Genomic DNA, 24831 nt, shown 5'->3' on the forward strand with positions numbered 1-24831 from the left:
TGTTGCAATCACGGCCACAGCTATGGGGCTCTGTTTTCAAGATACAGGAAAACCTCAGCAGAAAAACAAGTGGCATTTTGACTACAGTTTAGGGGGAAAAAAAAAAAGAATGTAGGTCCCTATCCCATGATCCTTCAACAGCATCCCTGCTGGGCAGCTGTAGAGAAACAAGTTGCAGCAAGAAGGAATCTCTAGAACCTTGTTTTATAACGGACTGTGAGCAAATTGCTGTAAAAGGCAACCAAATAAAGCCCATTCAGCAGACCCCGGACAATCACAAATATGTACGAAGATGGGGAATGTTAGGAAACAGGTGAGAAGGTCGCATAGAAAATTCCCTTTCATCGAAATGGTCAGCCTGAGAAGGCTTCACCTAAAACCACTGGTCTCTTAACCAAACGCCTAGTAAAATATACTGCCCTGAAAGGCTGACACTGCAGAAAATACTTTTTAGGCGTATTCCCTAATCTAATATTTTCTTAGTGGAAAGTAGGGGAAAAAAATTTTAAAAAAAGAACAGCCGGATTCTAACACACCCAGAAAAGTTTGCTTCTACAGCATTTCCAAACTAGGGATTTGGGGAGTTTGAACTCTCCCTACTTTTTTCCAGCGCCCATCACCACTGTAAAACAGGAAGGAAAGAAGAAAACTTATGCGTGAGTTTCACTTCAATCATTTCATTATTTTCCTCGAACATATACACTGCTGTCACATTGACAACTACTATGTTCCTCTCTCGAGCCATCCAGGAAAATTGTGCTTTATAAGGACAAGTCAGGTTCACCTCCTCTTATCAAGTGGTTCTTTGCTATTTTTAACTCCAGAAGGCTGCTTCACCAAGGACAGAAGCAGTTAATTCCAAGTAGTAAAAACGTCAGTGTGTGTTTGGACCAGCAATAAATCAGCACATTTGGGTCACAGTCTGTAAGTCGTCTGAACACTGGCATAGTCTGTCAGTTTTAGGTTACAAAAATTTAATGTTTATTTATTTTTGAGAGAGAGAGAGAGAGAGAATGAGTAGGGGTGGGGGAGGGGGGAGGAGGGAGAGAGGGAGAGGGAGAGGGAGAGGGAGAGGGAGAGGGAGAGAGAGAGAGAGAGAGAGAGAGAGAGAGAGGGAGAGGGAGAGAGAGAGAGAGAGAGAGAGAGAGAGAGAAGCCCAGGCAGGCTCTGCACTGTCAGCACAGAGTCCGATGTAGGACTCAAGTTCATAAACCATGAGATCACGACCTGAACTGAAATCAAGAGTCGGATGCTTAACCGACTGAGCCACCCAGGTGCCCCTAGGTTTTAAAATACAGTATGTAAAACTCTGGGATCTGCCATGTGCAGTACCTACTGCATTATTCACACTCAGTAAACGTGAGTAACATCCTGCTGTTACCAACCCGAGGAAGAGGGCTTTTTTCTAAAGGCAAAGGGTTAGAGCAGCGTGGTGGCGGGCTGAAAGGTGGCGGGAGGATGGGCAGTGTTCGCCCACTGCTCATGAAACCTGGGACATCCCAACTAGCTCTCTGCTGAGCTACCACAGGCAGGCACGCATCTGCAGAAGCAGCACTCGGTGCCCACGGCAAGTGGAACGTTCACTTTAAATCGACTGTATTCATTTACGTGCATTCCCCAAAGAAACCATAACTGGCTCTGCCTTCCAAAGCAATCTCTAAGTTATTAGCTTCATGTCTAAAAGTTGATTTTCATTTCATTTCATTTGCTTAATTATCTTAGTTTACCGAATTTATTTCTCTTGATTTTATTTTATTAATGGGCTCTAATCCCAACATGGGACTTGAACTCACCACCCAGTGATCAAGGGTCCAATGCTCCCCCGACTGAGCCAGCCAGGTGCCCCGTGAAATTATTTCATTTTTTAGCACCTCAGCCTCTAACGTGTCCAGAAGCACTGATTTCAAACTCAAAGCCTTCAAAGATGAGCCCACCTGAGAGGCAACAACACTCCAAACGATGAGAATAGGCGTGTTCATGAGACATTCCTGCTGAGTATACCCTATATGAGTATGATAGTGCAGTTTTAACAAGTTCTGTCAGCTACAGTATCCCACTAGTAACGTAGAGATGGAAAAAAAAAAACCAAAACAAAAAGCAAAAAACATACCTCAGACAGGTTGAAGGACTTGCCTGAAGTCATACAGCTCAGTGGTGGTAGAGCTCAGGCCAGAAGCCAAGTTTTTTATTTCCTCTTCCAGAATATGTTGTCCACACCAGGCAGCCCCTAGAGGGACTCCTTCAGGGGATGTTTGCTCCCACTCACCTCCCCTTTTCTGGCTATTTCAGAATTTTAGTTGATTTACCAAGTGCCAACACAGTGGAATAGATCAGTGGAGAAAGACCAACTAAGGGGACCAAAACAGGGTTTAATGAGAAGCAACTGTTTTTCTTAAGACTGTGACCTCTATTTGAATCCCATTAACTTTTCTCCAAGATTAGAAAGGTGGAAAACGTAGCCCATAACCATAAAGTTCTTTTTCCAAGACCCCAGTCTCTGCCCTAAATAATCTGGCTGAGTTTATGAAAAGAAAATAAAATAACGACTGTAGAAGGGCTCTACAAACCTAGCATCCGATTTACCAGGAAGTTTAAAAGGAAGGTCAGAAGATTCCAGGGCAGCAGTGCAGAAGCAGCGCGGAAGGATGAGAAGGAAGGTCGACCGAAGGAAGGAGGCAAGTGTACTGGGCTCATGGGGTCTGGGCACTGCGAGTGAAGGCCTCAGGCACGTGGGCTAGCTCAGCCTTCCCTCATCAATTCAAATTACCCTCAAAACCAAGGAGCAAAACTCTTTACAGCCAATTGATTGCAAGATGTTTAAAAGTTGAAGGAAAACCAATTCCCCTGAAGTTACACACCCAAGAGGCATGCTTTCCAATTGAATGGAATTCTGTTCCGGGAGGTAGAGAAACTGTAGGACTGGCTCTAGAAGATGTAAGCCCTCATTATTTTCGCAGCCTTAAGTGTTCTTTGTGTGTGTGTGCGCGTTTTGTGTGTGTGTGTGTCTTTTTTTTTTTACGAGCTTTTCCTGGCTGAGATTGCCTCCTAATAGACAACTTTTCTTCCAACTGAATGACCATCTGCTCCCCTTGGAATCTGAGAATTAGAGGAGTTCTGGAACTCAGCACTTAGAACTCACACCTGCTACAAATTCACAAATTCTTCTTCTGTGTTATCACAGCAGAACAGGCTCCCCTAGTTAGTCCCACCCAGTTCCTCCCCCAACTGATGAGATTCTTTTAAAGAGCTCGTAGGAAAAATTCCACCCAGATGCAACACACCCAAGAAGAGGGCAGGAGTGGGGTTGGGTAGATGCTGATAAACCCGTCAGTTTGTGGGCTCAGGGAGTAGGAAACCCCACCCTACGGAGCCTCAGCCCTCAGCTGGGAGCAAAGCGAATACAGGAGAATAATCCTGCCTTACATCTGGGATGCCCGGATGTCCTCACCTACAAGGCAGCTGCTCCACACAGCAGGACGCCCCCAAATGCCTCAAATACTAATAGCAGTCAGCTGGACCGACGCAAGTAGAGTGGGAGGTTCTGGACTATCTGAAACTATTGCCACAAAGCATGAATGCTGCATGAAAGGAAACCATGCCTAGCCCAAAGGGAGAAGATAGCACTGTCTGCTAGCCAGCAGTACTCCCGAACACCACCAGCCTGTGTATAGTGGGATCTAGGAAACCTCAGACCCTCATCCTTCCCTTCCCATCTCACCAGAGGTGCCAATGTCCCAGCATGCTCTGTGGCAGGCATCACACTCACACACCCTTGGGTGGGTCCAGACAGTAAGGGGCCACGGAGTATGCAGGAGGAAGAGCCTAAGGCTTGGAAATATGACTGGATATGGATCCCGAATGGGCTACTTCCTAACTACGTGACCCTCTGTAGAATGGAGATAATGCCCCCATGGAATAGATGTGATGAAGGGGCTGCTCTCATTACAGTAATGTGCTCCGGGGTTGGGGGGGGGGTGGTATTTTCACCCAAGTCAACCCTGAATACTTTATTAAAATAAGACATCACAAGAACAAGAGATAAATGCTGCTGAGGATGTGGAGAAAAGGGACCCCTTGTGCACTGTAAACGTGTACAGCCACTATGGAAAACAGTATGGAGATTCCTCAAAAAATTAAAAGTACCATATGATCCAGCAATTTCACTTCTTGGTATATATGCAAAGGGAACAAAAACTCTATGTTAAACAGATCTCTGCTCCCCACGTCCACAGCACCATTGTCTACAATAGTCAAGACATGGAAACAACCTAAGCGGATGAATGGATAAAAAGTTGTGATATATACATACAATGGAATACTATTCTGCCATTAGAAAAAAAATCCAGGGCACACGGGTGGCTCAGTCTATTAAGCATCTGACTTCGGCTCAGGTCATGATCTCATTAGTGAGTTCAAGCTCCACATGGGGCTCTCTGCTGTCAGTGCAGAGCCTGCTTTGGATCCTGTCTTCCTCTCTCTGCCTCTCCCCTGCTTGCATGCGAGTGCGCGCGCGCGCACACACACACACACACACACACACACACACACACACACACACACAAACACACTCTTTCTCAAAAATAAAATAAACATAGAAAAAAGAAAATCCTACCATGCGACATGGATGGACCTTGAGAGTATGATGCTTAGTGAAGTAAGTCAGAGAGACTAATTCTGTATGATCTCACTTACATGTGGAATCTAGAAACACCACAAACTCACAGAAAAAAGAAATCAGATTTGTGGTTAATAGAGGCAAGGGTGGGGTGAGAGGGAAATGGATGAAGATGGTCAAAAGTACAAACTTCCGGTTGTAACCTAAATTCCTAGGGATGTAACATACAACATGATCGATGTAGTTAACACTGCTATATAGTATGTTTAAATCCGTTAAGAGTAGATCCTAAGGGTTGCATTGCAAGAAAAAAATTATTTCTTCCTTTTTTTCTTTTTTTTTTGTATCTAGGAGATGACGGATGTGAACTTACTGTGGCAACCATTTCACAACATATGTAAGTCACCAGGCTGTACACCTTAAACTTATGCAGTGCTGCATGTCAATTACACCTCAGTAAAACTGGGAAAAATTTAAAGAAGAAACCAACTGGAGCCTAACGAAGAGTATGAAAAATGAGATAGTCCAATGCATAATAGCAAATAACCCACAATAAAGATATTTAAGTGCACAGCCATACACACAGCTCTCACTTTTAGGTGGGAATTGCCTTCCATGAAAGAAGGTATAAATGTTCTTGATAGCTGAATATAGTGCAATCCACCAAAGGTACACACTAAAACAAACAAATGCATCTTCCACTGCTAGGGGGACAAAGGCCAGTCCACAAAGGCCAGCAGCCCTGGATTTGTGGGCAGCTCAGCCATTTACCATCACATGACCTGTAGACAAGACCCTTATTGGCAAAATGGGGACCATGGCATTCATCTTGAAGGGTTGTTGCAAGAATTAAATAACCTCATACAGAATAAAAAGCCCTGATGCAGTGCTTGACACATAGAAGTGTCTTTACAGTTTCAGGGAAAATGATCACTCAAAATCCCCACATATACAAAAACCTTCACTGTTCTCACTGTCACAGAAAGATGTCCAAATCTGCAATCTGGAATCGAAGGTTCTTCATATATACAAATGGAACAAAGTCTAAACCTTTTGGAAATGCACATGCCTGCAGAGGCTCAGTCATGACCAGGCATAGATGTTCTCCCCTTATTTCTATGGACTTCCCCATAAAACCTCTTGTTTCCCAGCTGATTTGGGGTCTCCCTTGGCTTCTCTACTTCTGTCCTAGAACATGCAGTGTGCTTCACCTGCTTGGCTACTATCAACTCTCTTTTTCTTCTTCTTCTTTTTTGTAATCTTTTAAAATATTTATTTATTTTAGAAAGAGAGAGAGAGAGCATGAACAGGGGAGGGGCAGAGAGAGAGGGAAACACAGAATTCGAAGCAGGCTCCAGGCTCTGAGCTGTCAGCACAGAGCCCGACGTGGGGCTTGAACTCACGAGCTGTGAGATCATGACCTGAGTCTAAATCAGATGCTTAACTGACTGAGCCACCCAGGTGCCCCAACTCTCTTTTTCCACCAAAGCCTTTGAGATACATTTGATTCTTTTGTAACCTGAGTTTCCTCTTGACCTACTCTCTTAACCTCACACAAGTTACAATGCCCGTCCACCACTGACCCGAAACTGTCCTTTCTGCAGAAGCAATTTCTCCCTGCTAGTTAAAGCCACTGGCCTCACTGGACCCCTTAGCCTCCAGATCTCTCCTCCTGAAGTCTCTAAGATGTGTTCTCTTCCTCCAAAGACTTGGCTTTGCTCTCTCCCCTTCCTGGCTCCTCTTCCTCCTTTCCCTCCACCATCCCTAGAAACTCCACTCTGCCCCAACTCTCTCAAGGCCTTGCTGGCACACACCTGTCACTCCCAGGCGCTAAGCCAGCACCACCTGCCCATCTGCATTCTAGCTCCAACATCTCCAGCCCTGCACTTCTAACACCACTGGAAAGTATCCCTCAGTAACTGCAGGATTAGTTTCCAAAGGACCTTCACTTCCATACATCTCAGGTTCTAAGGAGACCTCTACTGACAACACCCGTGAAAGAAGAGAAGTTGCTCGGGCTTCTGGATTTATCTGAAATACCTAGGAAATTCCATGTTAAACAGCCTTTTAAGTATACAGTGGCTTTGACTTCAATCATCCACCAATCATAAAAATTTAGGAAACATTTAGTAATTAAAAAATAAGATAAGCCATTCCTTTCCTAGCTCTAAGGAAACAGAAAAAAGTCAACACTGAATTAGTTAATTTCAACATTTTCAGCTTGATCAGCTAGAACTGTCTTATTTTTTAAATTTCGCACTTACAATGCAGTGTCTAAAGTGTAAAAACACACTTGAATTGTGTTTGAATGTTGCTATTAGTGAAGAAAAACACCCTGGTCACTTATTTTGATTTTATTTAATAAAACAACAGAAACAGGGGCACCTGGGTAGCTCAGTCGGTTAAGCAGCTGACTTCAGCTCAGGTCGTGATTTCATGGTTTGTGAGTTTGGGCCCCACATCGGGCTCTGTGCTGATGGCTCAGAGCCTGGAGCCTGCTTCGGCTTCTGTGTCTCCCTCGCTCTCTGCCCCTCCCCTACTCACACTCTGTCTCTGTCTCAAAAATAAATAAAACCTTAAAAAGTTTTTTAAAAAGTAAAACAACAGAAACATCTATCATTTCTTAAAGCAGTGTTTGTTGTCTTTCCCAGTAGGTGGTGAAAATATGCTCCAACTGCCTCCCATTTAACCTGAGATCTGGAGGTGATTTGCTCCTCACTGACGACAAAGAATCTTTTTCACTGAGTTATGGTCAAATACAACAATTAAATCATCATTTGATTTTGCAAGCGCTAAAATAATTTCAGAAACCTTAAAAGAAAAAACATCTTTTAAATGAAAAGCCTCTCCAAATTAAAAATTCATTTATCTGAGTCACCACAAGGAAGTATTAAGATTATAGCAAATCATAAAATGTAGTTCTTGTGTAAAACAAATGAAATATTCCTGACTAATAATTCTAATTTTAAATAAACCCGTTCAGGGGCGCCTAGGTGGCACAGTCGGTTAAGCGTCCGACTTCAGCCAGGTCACGATCTCGCGGTCCGTGAGTTCGAGCCCCACGTCAGGCTCTGGACTGATGGCTCAGAGCCTGGAGCCTGTTTCCGATTCTGTGTCTCCCTCTCTCTCTGCCCCTCCCCCGTTCATGCTCTGTCTCTCTCTGTCCCAAAAATAAATAAACGTTGAAAAAAAAAACAAAGAGTTGGCAGTGTGAATAAAAAACGTGACCCAACATTATTAAATAAATAAATAAATAAATAAATAAATAAATAAACCCGTTCAAATTGTGTTGAATACTTGGTTCGTGTCTCTACCACAACGTAAAAATCTTACTTGATTCTCATTTCAGTGACTGCCGGCCATGGACTGTGAGGTCTACAAATTACCACCTAGAGATACTGGAGATATGACAGTGCTGCACCTCTCTGAGAAATCCAAGTCATGAGCCAGAGATTCCATTTCTGCCTGATTCTCTCTATATTTGAAAGTGGGGGTCTCTTCTAGGTTGTTGCTGTTGGCCTAACAGGAACAACCCCTTCCCGATTTGCAGTTCCCACCACAGCCCAAGTGGAACCATCCAGAGACCACTTCCACCCCACAAGCTTGAAGGCTCATCTACTGCCTTCTGGAATAAGGTTTTCTGGAGTCCAGTTTCAGTCTGTCCCTTTGCCTTGCCAAAGACAGATCCGCCTACTGGCTATTCTTTGCTGTAATGACAACTGTGCTCTAAGACAAACAACTTATTCTTAGGGGGAAACAAATAATTGCAACCATCACATGTGTTCCCCAACAGCCATTGATTCACAACGCTTATCCTCTGATAACTTACACAAAAACACAAAGGCTTGCTGGAAGACAATTGAATGAGTGTGATGTATTTAACAGAATTTGCATTCTATTGCATTGCTTCCTCTTTGTTTTTTTTTTTTTTTTTTTTAAGATGGTGAAATCTTTATAAGCAGAAAGATGATTTTCACCAACAAGAAGACTATTTTCTCCTGACGACCTCTTGGTCAAATCCCCAAATCTAACATGAAAAATACAGCAACTCACTTTTAAGCAAGTTATAGCTGGGACTTCAGTTTAGAGAGCGACAACACTGGAAGAGGTCCGTTTTATGGGGACATTTGGACAAAACTCGCCTGTTTTAGGACACGAGATAGAACAAACCTCTCAGCTAATCCTACATTTCAAAGTTTTTAGCAGTATACATTTTGGAACCTTCTGTGTGCCCCAGAACACACAATATGGATCTAATTAGGTCCAGCTGCCTTATGTTAGTAATAAAATTGAAAGAAAGAAAAAAAAAAAACAGAGAGGTGGGGGTGGGAGCTTTGTTCACCCCTCCCATGCCCCGGTGATCACAAGCTCGCAAGTTGTGCGCATCCTCCACACTCAGGGCAACACACGCTTCCAAAATACCCCCAGCATGCCTGGGACCCCGCTCAGCGCTCAGACTTTTCAGCTGCTGAGTTTTCTCCCACTCTGGAAGAGATTTACGGATGGGCCAGAGCTCAACGCTCCGACGCCACCCACCGCCCAGGCCCTGGCGCACTCCGCCAGCTCCTAGGCTCAACGACTTACACCAGCGCGGACGGACAGGGCATCTGGTTCCAGGGACAGTTGTACTGAGCCTGAATAAAACTCTCACTTCCCTCCAGCACAGAGCAGCTCACGTTCTTGTTCACGATGTAGGCGCACCAGTTCCTGGGGTGAAGGAGAGAGAGCGAGAAGGACACAGTGTCAACCCAGAGAACAATGAGGCTGGGGGAGCCGGGGCAAGCCGATAGGGCAGCGGGCGCATTGAGGGTCAGGGAGCCCGCCGTCCCTGCGGAGGTGGGAGCCCGACAAAGCGGCCATCAGGAGGGTACGCGGCTGCGCCTTTGGGGAGCGTGTACCTTAAGCCGACAAAAGACAGGGAAAAGAAAAGCTCCTACGGTCCCAGGGCTTCAGTAATTCCTGGGATCGCCCTGCTCTGCGGGACACTCTCTGCGCCCCTTAGCCCCGGAGGCAGCGCTGCTTGGAGCGCCGGCGAGGTTACCCGGGACGCCTCGCGCCGGCCGTAGAGCGCACGGTCTCGGGGGAGGCGCCGCCGCCGGGGCAGCCCGAGGGGGACCCCCCGGCTGCTGCTCATAGCCTTTGGCATGGAGCTTGCGGGCCGGCTGCTAGTGGAGAGTGGGGGTGGGCGGGGGCCCAGGGCTCTTGGAAGGAGCATCGCAGTGCTGGGAGCCAGAAGGACCGCACACTTACTTGTTCCTGGCGCCCGGCCGCGCGGGGTGCATGGGCTGCGGGCCGGCATGGCACAGCCCCGCACCGCCCAGGGTCAGCAGCGCCAACGCCCAGCGCCAGGGCGCGCGGGGCCAGAGCCTTGTCCTCGGCCACATTCTGCGCGCGGCGAGCGCGCCCCGCCTGCCGGATCCGGAGCGCTGCGGGTCGAGGCTAGCGCCGCGAGGCTGCGGGCGGACGGGGCGCGGCCAGAGAAGGCAGGAGGCTCGGGCGCTCCTCGGCGCCCCCGCTCCGCGGCCGCCCCCTCCGGCTTCTAGCTCCCACTTCTCCTTTTCCACCGCGTGCGCCCGCGCTTCTCCTCGGTCCCTCAATGACGCACAGGTCCCCCCCGGGTGCCGCCCTCTTTATTTCACTTCCCTCTCCGAAACGTGACTCTCCCTCCACCACGGCTCCCCGTCTCTGGTGCCCTTGCCTCTCGGCAGGGGGTTTGGGGTGAAAGGGCTGAAGAGTTTAGGAGAAGGGTCTAAGTTACAGAATTTCCAATTACTCATTCCTTTGGTCTCTTCCCAGAAGCGGAGCAACTCCGCCTCCCACCTTCCAGCAGGCGCGCCCCTGCCCCTGGGGAAGTGGCCGCAGTCGGCGAGTCTGGCAGTCCTCGCGTCGTGCCTGTTGTGCCCGGGTGCCGGCTCCCCGGAGCGAGTGAGGGACATCTTTATCAGTCCCTGGGAGAACCCGACTCGGGTTTCCTCTTCTGGCAAGACGTGGCCATTCCCTCACATTTGGAATTACAAGAGTTTACAGGGAAATGAACACGGGTCTTCTCTTTACTCAACTCTGCCTCGTGCATCCATTTCAGTTTCCAAGTCAACGTGCAGGGCAGCAGGGGACAGCCCCACCAGTTCACAACAGCATCAGACTCTAATAAATGCTACACTGATTTTTGAAAGATAATCTCACAGCCTCTGCTTCTGATGTCCTACTCTGAACTTTCTTTTTCTGTCAACATTAAAGACATTTACTCCACAACGGTCACATTTGCTCCTAACCGTTCAAACACTGCTAGACGTTCATCTTTTCACTTACCTTCGTATTTTCTGCCTATTCTTGAGTTCCACTAATGTCTACCCATTTCTTTTGGGGATCAAACAACTCCACAGAAAAATGTTACATAAAATCCCTGCCAAAGTGCTTGTATTCTGGGGATGTATTTGAGTTAACCTGCTCTAATAAACACTAGATTGAGGTTATTTGCGGGCTGCACAAACTAACTACAGTATCTGTGAGTAAACAGGTTGCTGTTGGCTGTGAATTGTTATATGGACAATGAACATTTGCTATGCTCCCTCAACGAAGCCCGAGGTCCATTTTATTTCTAATAGGCTTTGATGATGTTGTTGGGCCTTTTGATTTGCAAATGGAAGAAAGAAAATTCCCTAAGTAGAAACTTCACAAGAGCCAAGCAGAAAATTATACCATGTAAGGACATAGTGTCTCCATGAACTTTCTCAATGGAAGATCAGACAAATATTGGACTGAAGTCATCCAAGTCTTCAAAAGAATCACCCTGAGGGGAAAAATCACAGAAAGAGATAAAAAGTGGTCTTGCATAACCTGGGCTGCATCTTTCTATGACTTCCCCCTCCTCCCCATCCTAACACCATTTTTGCTGATGAGTGTCATAAGGGAAGAAACAGCACAGAAATGAAGGAGAGTCACACACACACACACACACACACACACACACACACACACACACAAATGATGTGTGTCTACAACCAGCTGCTAACAACCACAACTTCAGTACAGGTCATTCTCAAATGTGAGAGTAAGTTGAACTGATGAAGTCAAATCTATTTTTTCCATTAAAGTTATACTAGGAGGCTTAAGAAGCTGCAGTCTACTCCAAGAGTTTGAGGACCATCTTTCCACTGAGATGACCATAATACTGTATTTAGTCAGTTATAAATGGCACTTATCAGTAGATAAATTTTATTCTGAGCATCTGTTACATGCTAGGCATTGTATGAAGATAGTGAGGGTTCACAAGTGAGCCCAAACTGACCTGAGCTCTGTGTTTCCAGAACTTCCAGGAATTCCTGTACAGTGAAGGGTATAAAATTTCTGATGTACAGTCAATGAAGTGAGACCGTGTGTTTCTCCAGACACATGCCCATGTGTACCTGGCATGGGGCTGCTCTGGGAAGATGGAAGAAGACTTGGCTCTCAGGAGGATTTGAGGCCAAGATCCCAAGGGACCCTCTCCCCTTTCTCTTCTCTAGCTACAGGAAGGGACACATCAAACTCAGGAACCAGAAATTGCTCTTCCAGAAAGCAGTGGGAATATTCCTGAAGATAGAGAGCTTAAGCACATGAGGAAACAAACTAATTGGGTGGGCCATGTGGCCCCAGCCATAAGGAATAATAGGGTTATAATTGGGAGAAGGCTGTAAGTGTGAATTCTTTAGAAGCCGCCAACTACTTTAAATAAGCACTTGAAAACTGTCAGTTTCCTATCACAATTTGAAGGAGTTTCTTCTGCTTTTAAAATCAAAGTGCCCCATAGTAAGTTCCACACTTAACTGTGTGACCAACTTAGCTAAAGCAAAAATGCAAAGTTAGACCTACTTCCTAAAATCTATTCCCTCACTATTGGTCATGATAAAAATGCTCATCAGGCTCTGTACTTAGGGGCATGTCTCATGAAGCAATGAGCCTGCTGGGCTCCCAGAACCCCCAGATTCCCCTTTAGTTACCTGGTGGAGGAGGGTGAGTGATTACAGAGGCAGCAGGGGCATACTTTCCCCCATCCTCGCATTCAGTCATCCGAGCACATGACATTTGATCAAGATGAACCGATTCGTATCTAGGATGTATGTGGTCAAGAGTCATAAGACCAGCCTGGGTGTCCCATCCTTCCCACTTCTTGTCTTTGCTCTTGAGAACTCCAAAAAGAAGCCCTCCCCTCCCACCCCCTGCTCCAACAACTTCGAGGTGTACTTTTACGTGTCTTTACCACTTCTTTGTGCTGCTTATCTAATGATAGAAAAAGAAAGTCCTTGAAGACTGGATATCTTGAATAAATTTTGATTGCAAAGCATTCCTAACATAATACACCCTAAGAAAATGTCTTACACATTCATAAGTTAGTGATAAGATGCCCTACATTAAAAAGAAATGCAGCTTGGTAGGGAAAAAGAGACAGAAATATCTCTGAGAAAAATTAACTGCACTATTTAGCTTGATCTGTTTTGGGATGATGAAGTTTGGTTGATACAATTTCATTTAGTTACATTTGATATAGGCATCGCATTGCATAAGACACCTTCAGAATGAATTCAGAGAGAAGACCCTAGACTTCAAAATTTACAAACAGGTACTTTCCTGTCTTGTCAAAGACTTTGCTAAAATAGACCAAAACAGAATAAAGAACTGATCTCTTCAATTTTTTTTTCTAAATTTAATCACTTACAAATATCCCACTTACTATACATACCTAAAGATTCAAAGTCTCCAATCTTCTGAAACCAAGACTGATCTCATTTATCGATTGATTGATTGATTTAATGACATTGTTAAGGATTGTGGCCATTATTTTAATCATCTTTCTTGAGAGATAACAGGAGCAAATTCCCCTATATTGATCAGGGGTGTGTGACTTAATACATTATAAACTATCACATGAGAACTTCAAAACTGTGAAAAGTTAAAATCATGCCTGAAATCACACTTGAAAACAAACGGTGTCATTAACAGCTCATGCAATGGAGTTAACGTACTGTTCAAAATTGGGTACCCTCACCTCTTAGCTGAATGATCTCAAACAAGTCAGCAGACCTCTCTATCCTCCATTTTCTGCTCTGAAAAGGGGAATCCCTTGTGTGGCCACTGGGAGGATGAGTTGGGTTACCACACGTAAACTGCTTAGCACAGTGCCTGGCATACACAAGGGCCAAGTGGAGGATAAATATTCATAATCCTTACTGTTACTGCCCTAGCACTGCCAACAAATTTGCAATCAGGTTCAGGAGTTTTGTCATTCTTTTTTTGTGCCGAGTGAAGTGAGCAGCTGACCATCCACTACAGTTTTTTTGTTTTTTGTTTTTCCTAAGTAAGAAATATAAAGAAATGGCTGCCATGAAGGCACATGCGTGACTCATTCAGAACGACTCTAAATGTCATAGTTGGGAATGCAATACTGGGCTTTTGACTTCCAGCCCAGTTTTCTTTTTATTGGCCCCCAGGGGAAAACATATAGCTTGGTTTATTGTTCAGGAGATTTCATCCTCTACATTGCAAAGAAATTTTTTTTTTTTAATATTTTTTTTCCACGTTTTTATTTATTTTGGGGACAGAGAGAGACAGAGCATGAACGGGGGAGGGGCAGAGAGAGAGGGAGACACAGAATCGGAAACAGGCTCCAGGCTCCGAGCCATCAGCCCAGAGCCTGACGCGAGGCTTGAACCCACGGACCGCGAGATCGTGACCTGGCTGAAGTCGGACGCTTAACCGACTGCGCCACCCAGGCGCCCCTACATTGCAAAGAAATTTATTTTAAGACAATTCAATGAGATCTTTGGTTGGATTGATAACTCTACAAAAATAAACTTAGATCATCAGGCAACTCAATTGTGGATATCTTCTTCCTCAAAAACATGAAATTTGTTTCTAATTCCATATCTCTTAATTTTTTTCAGATGTTTCCTTGTTCTAAGAATGCTTCCTATAGCCAAATAATATGTTTGGGAATTCATTGCTGTCACACTTATGGTGTGGTTTTGAACACATTTTTTCTTCATAAGAAATAACTGACAAAAATAGGCTCTTAGAATTCTATTTGCTTCCAAGAGAGCTGTAATAGCTTAGGCATAATGTCTTCCTATATGAGCCACCTCAAACTATGTTGTAGTTCATCATCTATTTATGGAATAAGAGTTGATTATTCTGGAACCAACAAAATGTTTTCAATAGGCAGAATGTGTTTGATGATTATGAAATACATGATATTTTAGCACAATCTCAATCTATACTCACTAGAAAAGTATTCATGAGCAAATTGATACTTTCTAGTATTTCAGATTGTGCAGTTCTAAACAATGTTGTATGTAAGTATGGTCAATTTTCATTATTTAATGTAGTATGTTCTATAAAGTTGCTGCCAGCACTGAATTAGCAAATACAGAACAATTGCTCCTAAAGAAATACAGGGTTAGGTTCCTATAAGCCTCTGGTCACAATGTTTTTGTGAACCAGTCAATACATAACCTTGTTTTATGTGTGTTTCTATTTAAAGATACCTTATTTAATACACATTACTGATTCATCAACATTGAACTCATGGCCAACACCACTGTAACTCATGCCTGAACAAGCTTAACTAATACATATTTTCTCCATAAGGCACATGACAGCCTTCCTGTGCTTAGGAACACTAGCTAGCACTTCAGCACTATGTTTGGGGATCATTTTAAATAGCAAAACTGCCAACAAAAAGCACAAAAAGGCAAACAAAAAGGGACACCACATTTACCATGAAAAGGACACTTACTTATAAGCTGAGAGGGAAAACAAGAAGGCAGAGCACTGTCTCACTGGGTGGGAATGCACACATCAGACAAGGAAGGTTTTTACCACTCTGGACAAGTCCACAAATGACTATGAAAGTGTTAAAAGTATTGCTTTTGGATCTAAAAATAAATTTAGCAAGTAGGCAATTTTACAAATACAGAATCTATGAATAATGAGGATGAACTATATTTCAGCTTAAGTCCAGGAACAGTAAGAAAATGTTACATTTGGGAGGATAAGGGGGATAAGTTCTTGCAATTTTGTGGCCAAAAGATGCGTTTTATCAGTAAGCAGATTGGGTAAATTCTGTATATTGAATGCTATACCAGGCAATGTGGGAGCGAGAGGAAAATCAGATTTTGTTCTTTCTTAATTGACTGAGATGCAGGACATACATGTATGAAATGATTTAACATATAGTTACATTCAGTACATGGAATATACCATAGTAAAAACTGTTTAGTTAGGTGATAAAGAAATAGATCTGAGGCAATCAGAAAATTTGCACATTAGGACAGAGAAGTGTGGGTGCTTTTTTTTTTTTTTTCAGTTTCTTTAAGTAATCTCTACACCCAGCATAGGGCCCAAACTCACAATTCTGAGATCAAGAGTCACATACTCCTCCAACTGAGCGAGCCAGGTGCCCTGAGAAGTGTGGGTTTAAGCTAAGTGTTATATTTTTTGTTCTGCTTTCCTTTAAGTCATCTATGATATCAAAAGTGAATGTAATCACTAGTGAGGAAGGGTACAAGTTAATGTAACCTTGTACCTTCCATGTTTTTAATAATAAAGGCAGGGTTCAGCTGGTAGACTAGCTAGATTATAAGGCATGTGGTCCTAGACGTAGCCAGGGGGTAGGTGAGGCAGAGAGGCCAGGTAGGGTTCAGGAGTAATGAACAAAAGGAAAAAGTGCAGTACAGGCTGGTTGGAGAAACAAACAAACAAACAAACAAACTGGTTCTCTTTTTCCCTTATCTAACAATAGGTAGAATGACCAGATGTTCTGATTTGCCTAGGCCAGTCCCAGGTTACTCCTGTTGTGGATCAGTTAACACTATTAATTATTTTTAGTGTCTCCTTTCATCTTCAAAAGTGCCTGGGTTTGGACAATAAATTATAGGGTCATTCTAAGAGCCCTAAAATGAACGGAAAGCCACACTATGTTTAGCCTTTATAAAAGGCTGGAACATTAATAAATGTCAATGCAAATAATAAAATCAGAAAATGAGAAAGAACTGGTCTTCAGTAAGTCAAAACTTTACTTGCAGCAGCCTCTTCTGTTACTGCCTCATGAACATTTTGGTAACTTTTTAAAGTTTATATTATTTAAAAAAACAAAGCTCATTAAGCACCAGAGACTTGATTGTTTAGTTGGCTGTTGACGAAGGTGAATATTTGCATGAGGTTCCTTGGTTCTGTCTTCTCAGACTTAATCACTCTTAAACTCATCCTCAGGAGCTAAGTAAGTAGAACACAGCACCGTGGTGCTCCACTCTATTTAAACACTCTGGCTTGGTCACAGCACATTTAAATAGTGCAGAGCAAGGAAGAGCCTACTGAAATGAAGCTCTCTAAGCCCCTTTGACATCTCTGGACATTTACTGGTTAAAAAAACTAAAACAACATAAATAATATGCCATGGGCAGATAAAAGTTCCTAATACCTTTTGACTAATGGAAAATACAGGTGAGACAAGAGTTTCATACTCAGGAATGTTGAGGGGTCAAGCAGGAAAGTGCCTTAGTCTTCTATTACACTCTCACATGTTTTCTGAGAATATTACATGAATATTCTGAGGTTATACTTTCCAAAGGGATGTTTGAGGGCAAAGTGGTGCCAGGATCCCTGGGAGAAATAGGAAGAACATCAGAAAATAAGCTATCAGAACTCAGTTCCAACGTGTTTGAACCCAAAAAGAATCCAGGGTTTCCTAGGGATTCCAATTTCATAAAGGATTTTTAAAAGTAAGTGTTTGTACCTTGTGGTCTATTCCTGTAAATCGTTTCAAAGTATAGCATTTTTATAAATAAGTGCCTATGTCATAGATGACTCAATGAATTTTCATGAACTGAACATGGTCACATAACCAGCACCCAGATCATGAAACAAAACATGACAAGCACCCCAGGGCCTCGCAAGGTTCCTTCTAATCATTAATCCATCCCCAAAGTCACACTGATTCTGACCTCCAACACCATTGATTAGTTTTTTTTAAATATATATATTTTTAATGTTTATTCATTTTTGAGAGACAGAGCACAAGCAGGGGAGGGGCAGAGAGAGAGGGAGACACAGAATCTGAAGCAGGCTCCAGGCTCTGAGCTGTCAGCACAGGGCCCGACGTGGGGCTTGAACCCATGAACCGTGAGATCGTGACCTAAGCCAAAGTCAGATGCTTAACTGACTAAGCCACCCAGGTGCCCCTCGATTAGTTTTGAATATTGGATACATGTTTATTGAAGAAAAAAACCCACTATTTCTTACTCATCTTATATTTTATCCCTATACTTGGCACAGTGTCTCACACATAACATTTTATTTAAAAACATTGGTTGAATAAGTGAAAGAAAGCAGACAGATGTCTGACTTTTATAAGACAGTTGATCAAGTTAACATACATTTTATATATAGGAGGAAATGTAGCATTAAATTTGGGGTGAACTGGGATCTGGGGAGGCTAACTTGAAAACTCAAACTTAGACCAGAAGAGTATACACTTCAGTTTTATCTTTTAACAAATGTAAATGACTCAAATAAATCTAAGCCTCTGTGGTTTTCCTTGGGCCTTAACCAACTCTGCTCACATCATATCCACTGTAACCGATGAGTCCAACCTCCAGAGACCTTGTTTCTCTCTTTCACTCATAAATGGACCCATGTTAGAGAGGCCCTCCCATCTGACCAATGCAGCCAAGAAATGACTATTTTCAGTCCTTCTCCACCCCGCTCTGAGGCCAGGTCAGTTGGAGAAAAAAATAAGAGTCACCCTCTCCCTGGGCCACAGCATGTGATCTCCAGCCAGAGTGCTTCTTGCCCTAATGAATGAGGTAATAAGGGGCCAAATGAGGTTTCAATCATATGTCACCTCAGAATTACAGTTTTCCTTAGCTGTACTTTTAAAAAGCTGGAGTTAAGAACCAAACATTGCCAAATCCCTGCTTAGCCAGAAAGATCTGTCAACTGTGGAGATAACAAATCAGAGGAAAATCCATTTCAGGCTTTGATCTGCTGTTCCTCAATGATTCCCAGGGAAATACAAATAAATTATGTCCACTGAAGGACAGATTCATTATGAATAATCTCATTCAGTTGGAGTTTTAAATACTTTTTTCAGATACTTCAAAAATTGTTCGGGCACCTGGGTGACTCAGTCGATTGGGCCTCTGACTTTGGCTCAGGTCATGGTCTCACCATTCATGTGTTAGAGCCTCGCATCAGGCTCAGAGTCTGGAGCTTGCTTCAGATTCCATGTCTCCCTCTCTCTCTGCCCCTCCTCTGCATGTACTCTCTCTCTATATATAAAAATAATAATAAATATTTAAAAAATTATAAGGGAGCGAGTCTGGACAATAAAAACATTTTTTTTTTTTTTTAGAGGATGGTTTCCTCTAATTTCCCGCTTCCTCCTTGCACAGAGGTATGTTGTATTGTATCAGAGATGAGGCTTCAAAGAGCAAAATGACACCCCAAACTGGAGAAACACACAAATCCATTTCAACCACATTAAAACTAGTCTTCAAAAATAACAATGTTAAATCCAGAAGCAAATCTAATTTGCCTGAGGAGGGCTGAGAAGGCAAAGTGGTTTTTTCTCTTTTTTACCTTTTCCAAGTTATGTTTGATTGAGGTCCTTAAACAATACAATCTTTGCATAACCTATTTCCTCTGTGTGGAATTTTCTCCATGACTGGAGAACTTTAACTCCATCTTCAAGACCCTGGAGTCTTCATCCATTCTCTGAAGCTTTCTTGGGTACCTCTAGGTCCTCTCACGTTTGCAACATACAACTGATAAAGAATTGATAGAGGAAATTAACAAATCAATAACTAACAAGAAAAAGACAATCCAAAAGAAAAATGCACAAGAGACTAGAATGTGTACTTCGCAAAAGAGGAAACTCAAATGGCCAATTAAAAAATGTGCTAAATCTCATTAACATCCTGGAAATGTAAATTGATACCTAATTAGTATCAGGGGCTCCTGGGTGGCTCAATTAGTTAAGCTTCTGACTCTGGCTCAGGTCATGATCTCATGGTTCTCGGGTATGAGGCCCACATTGGGTTCTCTGCTGTCAGTGCAGAGAATGAAAGAAGCAAGTTAGAGAAAGATATTCCATTAAAGTATGATTTGTAAAATTTATGCAGGGGTGCGTGGGTGGCTCACTCGGTTAAATGTCCAACTCCTGATTTCGGCTCAGGTCATGATCTTACGGTTCTTGAGTTCGAGCCCCACATTGGGCTCTACGCTGACAATGCGGAGCCTGCTTGGGATTCTCTCTCCCTCCCTGTCTCTCTGCCCCTCCCCTGAGCTTGTTCTCTCTCTCCCAAAATAAATAAATAAACTTAAAAAATAAAATAAAATAAAATGTATGTAAAGTTCAAAAATGCCATAACTAAACTATGTTCTTTGAGGATACACACTATAGGATAAAATTATATAAAGACAAGAGAGAAACAAGGCAGGATAGTGGTTTCCTCCAGAGAGGGAGCACTGAGAGATTAGAAGGGCACATGGGTGCATCTAGAGCAGCATTCTTGTTTTTGACAGATATTTTGTTTTTGTAGGTAGTTATTAAGTGGATGTTTGTTTCATACATATTTTTACACACTGATATAAATAAAACATATACTATACTATATACATTTCACAATAAGAATCTTTTAAAAAGCATACTTGGCAAAACGGGATTCTGTATCCTTTAAGTCATCCCGGAAAAAAAAATGATTTGGGTGCTGCTTTGAAACATAGAAATGTTTAAGGAAATTATGGTGCATTTGTCTATGTCTAGAAAGTTCTACAAACCTGACTCCATTCTGTACTCATATTGAAGCTTAAAACATATTTGTTAACTTGTTAAAACATTTTTGACTGTTTATTCAAAGAGTCAAAAATACACTGGGGAGGGCTTGGTTCTGAGAGATGGACTGGTCTTCATGACCTCTGAACTCCTGACTAGCTCTATGATGGCAAGATATCATAAATCACTTTATTCCCTCTCTCATTGCTTAGGATTTTTCTATTCATTTCCTCTTTTCTTTTCAGCTAATTCCAAAATTTAGATTTTCCACTACTTTTTAAAAAGGATTATTAGATCTTTAAATTTCTGTTTTTAGGGTTATTAGATTTTTAAATTTCTTTTTTTAAAGAATTGAGTTATAATTGACATATAACATTATATTAGTTCCAGGTATAGAGCATAATCGGTCAATATTTGTATATATTGCAACATGACCTCACAAGTCTAGTTGATATCCATCACCATACATAGTTACAATTTTTTTTCTAGAGATGAGAACTTTAAAGAGCTACTCTCTTAGCAACTTTGAATATGCAATGCAGTAGTATTAACTATAGTCACGATGCTGTATATTACAACCCCATGACTTATTTATTTTGTAAGAAGAACTTTGCACCTCTCAATCCCCTTTATGCATTTTGCCCACGTCCCCACAGCTCCTCTCTTTTAGCAACTACCAGTCTGTTCTCTGTATGTATGAGTTTGGGTTTTGTTTTGTTTTTTAGATTCCAGATATAAGTGAAATCACACAGTATTTGTCTCTGACTTATTTCACTTAGCAGAATATCTTCAAGGTCTATCACAAATGGCAAGATTGTGTTTTTTTAATAGATGAATATTTGTGTGTGGGTGTGTATGTATATATACATATACACACACCATACCTTCTTTATCAATTTATTCATGGATGGACATTTAGGTTGTTTTCATACCTCGGTTATTGTGAATAGTGCTGCAATAAACATGGGAGTGCATATATCTTTTTGAGTTACTATTTTAGTTTTCTTCAGATAAATAACCAGAAGATCATATAATACTTTTATTTTTAATTATTTGAGGACTCTCCATAGCATTTTCCATAGTGGCTATACCAATTTAAATTCCACCAATGGTGAACAAGGGTTCATTTTCTACACATCCTCAACAACTCTTATTATTTATTGTCTTTGATAATAGCCATTGTGATATGTGTGAGGTGATAGGTCATTGTGATTTTGATTTGCATTTCCCTGATGATTAGTGATGCTGAATACCTTTTCATGTGCCTATTGTTCATCTGTATGTTTTCTTTGGAAAAATGTTTATTCAGATCCTTGCCCATTTTTTAATTGGATTGTTTTTATTATTGAGTTGTGTGAGGTTTTTTTTAAATATATTTCAGATATAAACACCTTACTGGATATATGATTTGTAAGTATCTTCTCCCATTCAGTAGGTTGCCTTTTTATTTTATGGGTGGTTTCCTTTCTTGTGCAGAAGGTTTTTAGATTGATGTAGTCCCGCTTATTTATTTAAGCTTTCCTTGTCTTTGGTCCAAAAAAAAAAAAAAAAAAAATTATTGCCAAGACTGATGTCAAGGAGCTTACCACCTGTTTTCTTCTGGGAATTTTAAGTTTCAGGTCTTACCTTCAGGTCTTTATTTTGAATTAATTTTTGTGTATGGTGGCTGGCCAGTTTTCCCAACACCATTTATTGAAGAGACTGTCTTTTTCCCACTGTATAATCTTGGCTCTTTCATCATAAATTAATTAACTGTGTATGCATGGGATTATTTCCTGTTCCATTAATCTACCTGTTTTTATGCAAATACCATACTGCTTTTATTTCAATTTTTATTGAGTTGTAAGAGTTTTTAAAAATATTGTAGATATAAGCCCCTTTCAGATGTATGATTTGTACACATTTTCTCCCATTCTGGTGGTTGTCACTTCTCTGTGATAGTTTCCTTTGAAGCAAAAAACTCTAATTTTGATGGCCCAATTCATCTTACTTCCTGTTGTTGCTCTAGGTGTCATGCCTAAGAATTCTTTGCCAAATCCTGTATCATGAAGATTTATCCCTATCTTTCCTTCTATGAGTTTATTTTTGTTCTTGTATTTAGATTTTTGGTCCATTTTGAGTTAATTTTAGTACATGGTATCAGATAAAGGTCCAACGTAATTCTTTTGTATGTGGTTATCCAATTGTCTCAGCACACTTTGTCAAAAAGACTATTGTTTCCCCTTTGGTTGGTCTTGACATCTTTGCTGAAAATCAGCTGACCATAGAAACATAGGTTTATTTCTGAACTTCCAATTCTCTTCCATTTAGTCATATATCTTTGTGCTAGTATCACATTGTCTTATTGATGTTTTTCTAGTAATTTGTGACACTGGGAAGTGTGAGTCTTCCTTTGTTCTTTTTTCAGTATTGTTTTAGCTATTCTGTGTTGCAATTCCATACGAATTGCAGAATCAACTTTTAATTTGTGCAAAGAAGTCAGCTGGAATCTGATAGGGATTGTGTTGAATCTGTAGATTACTTTGAGGAGTACTGTCATCTTAACAGTCAAATCTTCCCACCCACCAATATGAGATTTTTCATTTATTTTGATCTTTTAGCAATGTTTTATAGTTTTCAGAGTACACATTTAGTGCTTCCTTTGTTAAATTCTTTGTTAAAGAATATTTTATTCTTTTTGATGTGACTGGGAGATTGTTTTGGTTTGGGGATTGTTCATTGCAGATGTATAGAAATTTAACTGATCTTGTATATTGATCTTATATCTGCAAACTCAATGAATTCATGTATTAATTTTTTAGCAGATTATTTAGGGGTTTCTATATACAAGGTCATGTCATATGCAAACAGAGATGGTTCCACTTCTTCCTTTCCAATCTGTATGACTTTTTTTCTTGCTCAGTTGCCGTGCTTAGAACCTCCAATATAAGGTTGAGTAAGTGGTAAGAGCAGATATCCTTGTCTTGTTCTTGATCTTAGAGGAAAAGCATCCAGTATGATGTTTGTTCTGGGTTTTCCATAGATGACCTTCATCAGGTTGACGAAGTACCCTTTTATTACTAGTGTTTTACTTATACAACGAAAAGGGGTTGGATTTTATTAAAAGTGAAGGGGAAGGGAGGGGAGGGGAGGGGAGGGGAGGGGAGGGGAGGGGAGGGAAGGGAAGGGAAGGGAAGGGAAGGGAAGGGAAGGGAAGGGAAGGGAAGGGAAGGGAAGGGAAGGGAAGGGAAGGGAAGGGAAGGGAAGGGAAGGGAAGGGAAGGGAAGGGAAGGGAAGGGAAGGGAAGGGAAACTTGCCCAACTTGGGGGAAAAAGAAAAGGCAACTGGAAGACCATGACTTACCAGAAGATGGCAAGAGCACTGAGGAATTATGGAAGAACTAGAGGAATCACCAAGATTCTGAGAAAACTAACTTACCAAGTTAGTGAGGCCATTCTCCAAAGACTCTCTTCATCTTCTTAGAAAAAGATATCTTCTACTCACAATATGTTCAACTTGAGTAAGGACATCTCAGCTTGAGTAACTGGAATGCAAATTTGATGTGAGATTAGTAGCAATGTCCCTCTTTCATGTCTGATTCTAGTGTACAGTTGACTCTTGAACAGTATGAATTTGAGTGGGCATGGTTCACTTATAAACAAATTTTTCAATATAGTACAGTACCATAAACATGTTTTTCTTATGATCTTAAAATTTTCTCTTCTCTAGCTTACTTTAAGAACACAGTATATAATACATATAACACAAAAAATATGTGTTCATCAACAGTTATCAATAAGGCTTCTGGTCAATAGTAGGCGATTAGTAAATTTTTGGAGAGTCAAAAAGTTTTATTTTTGGAAGTGTGTGTGGGGAGTGGGAGGGAGAAGGTGGTTTGGTGCTCCTAATCCCATGCTATTCAAAGGCCAATTGTATTCTCTATTCCAGTATATTCTTTTTTTCTTGGTTACACTAGCCAAAGTTTGGTCAATTTTGTTGATCTTTTAAAAAAACCAACTTCGGGTTTCATTACTTCTTTCTTGTATTTCTAGTCTTTATTTCATACTCTTCACTTCCACCCTAACCTTTATTTTCTTCTTGCTTACTTTTAGTTTTCTCCTCCTTTAAGGTAAAAGATTAGGTTATTGATTTGAGATCTTTTCCCTTTCTTAGTCATTTACAGCTGTAAGTTATCCTCGAAGCACGCTTTAGCTGCATCTCATAAGTTCTGGTCTATTGTGTGTTTTCACTCATCTCAAAATATTTCATGAATTTTTTTTACCCATTGGTTATCTAGGAGTGTCTTAATTTCCCCATATTTGTGAGGCTCCCAAAGTTTTCTGTTAATTTCAAACTGGATGCATTGTGATCAGAGAACATAACTTTATGTCTGTTCTTTGACATTTATTAAGATTTGGTTTATGCTAGT

The 24831-nt window shown here is 41.6% G+C and overlaps 1 protein-coding gene across 2 annotated transcripts in view; it reads right to left on the reverse strand.

Annotated features, from left to right (window-relative positions):
• The window catches only part of EMILIN2 (elastin microfibril interfacer 2), a 52310-nt gene extending 41876 nt beyond the window's left edge, over positions 1 to 10434 (reverse strand). Inside the window, exons 1-2 of one of the 2 annotated variants that reach the window (XM_086682563.1) lie at positions 9866 to 10434; positions 9200 to 9322 (exon numbers count right to left, since the gene is read on the reverse strand). In XM_086682563.1, coding sequence (XP_086538689.1) covers positions 9200 to 9322; positions 9866 to 9999 — 257 coding nt within the window. In that variant the 5' untranslated portion in view covers positions 10000 to 10434. Of the gene's footprint in view, positions 1 to 9199; positions 9323 to 9513; positions 9654 to 9865 lie in introns of those variants that run through there. The other variant, XM_086682564.1, reaches the window with a different exon arrangement.
• Between the last annotated feature and the right edge of the window lie 14397 nt (positions 10435 to 24831).

Source organism: Puma concolor, chromosome D3, assembly GCF_028749965.1.
Source record: "Puma concolor isolate L17-30 chromosome D3, mPumCon1.1.hap2, whole genome shotgun sequence".
NCBI classification, from domain to species: Eukaryota; Metazoa; Chordata; class Mammalia; order Carnivora; family Felidae; genus Puma; species Puma concolor.